Raw genomic sequence first — 4,082 nt, 5'->3', positions numbered from 1 at the left:
CATATGGATGCATGTGTATTGCGGAGATCAGCTGACCACTAAAAAAGGAGTCGCGATGACGTCTTCGACTGTACCTCCAACGGGTAGCCAATCAGGGCGCAGCACACGAATCACCACATGGACAATAATTCCTCAACACATGCTGACTTCGCTCTCACGCTTTTATTTTGTTCCCGGGGATACTCCACTTCGGTGTGCATGATAACCGTCCGCGTCCCAAATATAAGGGAGGCCGCTCGCGGCATTGGACCATCAGTTCTACTGAACAACCCCAATCAGTAAGATGAAAACGAGCTAGTTTTCGTTCTTTTTTGCAAGCCTATACTTTCCAAGTGAAAATAAAAAAATCCATTAAGCCACCGTTTCCTCTGTCGTTTTGTGTGATTTGGTGTGGTTATAGTGAAGTGAGAAAGAGTCTCGCAAGTCGATTGTAAGCTGGCCAATTTTGAAATTCAGTGTCGTAGTCATTAATTGTGTAGAAGAAAAGTGTTAAGAATCTCGTCAAAATGCCGCAGGTCATCGAAGTTTATACCCCGTAAGTATTTTCAATAAATGTGTGTAGAATTAAGGTGATCTGTTTTCATAGTCTTGATTTTGTGTAGAGTTCTAAATTAATCGTCGTTATCTTTAAATATATTTTTTATGAGGGCTATCGAATTAAAGTTATGTTAGACTTCTATTTTGTTCGGGAATTCACACCCATTTTGAAACTCAAAGTAATGAGACCAGAAACATTTTGAAACTCAAACTAATGAGACAAAATTTATCCATTTCCCCAGCTTCCAAACCACTCTGGGTTGCAGCCCGAAACTGCGCTCGGTTCCCAAGTCGCAAAACGTGGTCCGTGGAGTGCCCGTCGTAAACGGCGATGTCGCTCTGCTGTCGGCTAAGGTGCGTACCTTCCTGGAGGAATCGGTTGCCACGTGCGGTCCCGATCGGATCCATATCGTCGACGGAAGCGAACAGGAGAGTGCCGCCTTGATCAAGGCTCTACAGGCCCAAGGCACCATCCATCCGTTGCCCAAGTACGACAACTGCTGGTTGGCTCGCACTAATCCTGCTGACGTTGCTCGGGTGGAGTCCAAGACCTTCATCTGCACCCAGCGACGGGAGCAGACCATTCCAACGCCCAAGGATGGCATTAAGGGAACGCTCGGAAACTGGATCTCTCCGGAAGACTACGAAGCCGCGATCCGATCGCGGTTCCCTGGTTGCATGAAGGGACGCACGATGTACGTTGTTCCGTTCTCGATGGGCCCGATCGCTTCTCCACTAGCCAAGGTTGGCATTGAAATCACCGATTCGGCCTACGTCGTATGTTCGATGCGCATTATGACTCGCATGGGACAGGAAGTGCTGGATAAACTCTCCGACAACTCGGTAAGTTCTTACTCTCCAAGCTCCCCCTTAATCACAAAACTAACAAACTTCTCTTCTACAGGATTTCATCAAGTGTCTCCACTCTGTCGGCACTCCGGCCAACGGTAAGATCGCTATGTCTTCTTGGCCCTGCGACCCGGAACGTACCATCATCCTGCACAAACCGGCCAACAACGAAATCGTCTCCTATGGCTCGGGCTACGGTGGCAACTCCCTTCTCGGCAAGAAATGCTTCGCGCTTCGAATTGGCAGCACCATTGCTCAACGTGAAGGATGGCTCGCAGAACACATGTTGATCCTCGGCATCACCGATCCCAACGGTGTTAAAAAGTACATCGCTGCTGCCTTCCCATCTGCCTGTGGCAAAACTAACCTGGCCATGATGAATCCAACTCTCCCTGGGTACAAAATGGAATGCGTTGGAGACGATATTGCCTGGATGAAGTTTGACTCCAAGGGTCAATTGCGTGCGATCAACCCTGAAAACGGATTTTTCGGAGTTGCTCCGGGAACCTCCTCAGAAACCAACCCAAACGCCATGAAAACCGTCTATAAGAACACGATCTTCACCAACGTCGCCGCCACATCCGACGGAGGAGTTTTCTGGGAAGGAATGGAAAACGAAATCGATCCCGATGTTGAAATCACTGACTGGTTGGGCAACCCATGGAAGCTGGGCGAATCCAAGACCCCCGCTGCTCATCCAAATTCCCGATTCTGTGCACCTGCCAGTCAATGTCCAATCATTGATCCAGCCTGGGAGGACAACGAAGGTGTCCCGATTTCGGCCATTCTCTTCGGTGGACGTCGCCCAGAAGGTGTCCCCTTAGTCTACGAAGCAAACTCATGGTCCCACGGAGTGTTCATTGGATCTGCCATGCGAAGTGAAACCACAGCCGCCGCCGAACACAAAGGCAAGATGATCATGAATGATCCGTTTGCGATGCGTCCGTTCTTCGGGTACAACTTCGGTGACTACATGAAACACTGGCTCAGCATGGAACAGCGTTGTGCTGCTGCCGGTGGCCATATGCCCAAGATCTTCCACGTCAACTGGTTCCGCAAGGATGCCAATGGAAAGTTCCTGTGGCCAGGATTCGGCGAAAACTGCCGAGTTATGGATTGGATTCTGCAGCGAGTGGATGACCACGACTGCTACCGGGAAACGGCGGTCGGCCGCATCCCTGCTCCAGGTGCGCTGAACCTGGAGGGACTGAAGAGCCCAGTGAATGAGAAGGAACTGTTTTCGATACCGAAGCAGTTCTGGCTGAAGGAGGTCGATGAGATTAAGCAATACTATGACAACCAGCTGCCGCATGACTTGCCGCAGGGAATCGCCAAAGAACTGCAGGAGCTCAAGGGTCGCGTTGAGCGAATGTAGGCCATCTAGCTTTATACTTGTTTTTAAGGATCCACGTATTTTACTCTTAAATAGGTCTAACTTATTCCGTAGAAATTGTGATATGACGTTTTTGAGTGTGTTCTTTTGTAAAGGACGACTTACTAATAAACTACTTTTTTATATGTATCAGGAATGTTTAATTTTTTTGTGTCCATTTAATTTGAGCGTTTAACAATACTTATGGTAACATCGATTCATGCAACAAAAATCCTTTGACACGTATTAGTGATCATATATAAGCCACAAGTTTTCGAACCTAGTGGTTTAGTTTCAGGAAAAGTGAACTTTTGCGTCGGATAAGGATTCCGACGGCCTCAAGAGCAGTGAAGTGAGAAAACAAAATGGTGGTTAGTCTCGTAGTGTCCTTCATCAAACTGAACAATACAAACAAAATCGCCTGGAAGCCATGTGAAGGTGAGACAACAAACTTAATCACGAATCGATGACAAGAGTTGGCTCTCGGAAATCAGTGAATGAGTTAAGATTCTTCTCTTGAGAGTTTTGATTCTTAAGAAATGCAATCTACCGATCAAATAAATGCTACCAAAACCAGTTTTAGGAGTGATTCAGTTCACAAGCGGAACCATCGAATAATTTTCCGGGGTCATACCGATTTTCTATAAACCAAGGACCACTCAATCTTCACTTTTGCTTTCCTCGACAGTGAAACTAGGACCTAGGATCAATACCACATTGATGGAATAATCAGTAAATGTTCCAATATTGCTGTAAAAAAGTCGTGAAAACTAGGCTGGTATTGATTCTTGAAAAAGTGCAGGAGTGACAGTGACGATGGCGGCGAAATTAACTAACGGAATCAATCATACTGAATGAATGTCGCCACATTTAATTAGCTCAGGCAATCTCAGAGCATCATTACGTTGATGATTACATACCTGGATAGCGGGGTATGCCAAGAGGCTCAGGATATCGCCACCTCAACAATATGTTTACGAATTTCATGCAAAACGATCATTATAGGTACACAACCTCTTTACCATTGTTGCATGAAACGTTAAACTTTGAAGGTCATACATATCCTTTTCCTTTCACAATCAGCAAACGTTTATAAAAAAATCCGAAATGGAAAATACTTAATGATTGGACTGGTAAAAGTCCCATTGAACGACAGTCAAACGACAGGATATAAGAATTTCACAAAGTTTACCTAAGAATTTCCAAAACTAGATTTCACATGCATTTCTTATAGGAATGACTCCCAAATTTCTCCAGAAATCTTGCAAGTATTCGTCCAAGGAATCAGACAGAAATTTCCCCAGAAATTGTCTATGTATTCATA

At 45.7% G+C, this 4,082-nt stretch overlaps 1 protein-coding gene across 1 annotated transcript; it reads left to right on the top strand.

The window, feature by feature from the left end:
- The first annotated feature begins 238 nt into the window (after positions 1-238).
- Positions 239-2,911, top strand: LOC5563575 (phosphoenolpyruvate carboxykinase [GTP]). Its single transcript, XM_001647887.2, has 3 exons — positions 239-535; positions 780-1,380; positions 1,442-2,911. Exons 1-3 carry the CDS (start codon positions 507-509, stop codon positions 2,759-2,761), a joined length of 1,950 nt encoding a protein of 649 aa, XP_001647937.2. The 5' UTR covers positions 239-506; the 3' UTR covers positions 2,762-2,911.
- The last annotated feature ends 1,171 nt before the right edge of the window (positions 2,912-4,082 follow it).

Source organism: Aedes aegypti, chromosome 3, assembly GCF_002204515.2.
Source record: "Aedes aegypti strain LVP_AGWG chromosome 3, AaegL5.0 Primary Assembly, whole genome shotgun sequence".
NCBI lineage: Eukaryota > Metazoa > Arthropoda > Insecta > Diptera > Culicidae > Aedes > Aedes aegypti.
Note: the sequence above shows the minus strand (reverse complement) of the source record. Positions and strands in the feature narration are given on the sequence as shown.

Coding starts and splice junctions, on each gene's coding strand:
- LOC5563575 (XM_001647887.2), top strand. CDS start 507: ATGCCGCAGGTCATCGAAGTTTATACCCC. Junction 536..779: donor GTCATCGAAGTTTATACCCC/GTAAGTATTTTC, acceptor CCATTTCCCCAG/CTTCCAAACCACTCTGGGTT. Junction 1,381..1,441: donor ATAAACTCTCCGACAACTCG/GTAAGTTCTTAC, acceptor TCTCTTCTACAG/GATTTCATCAAGTGTCTCCA.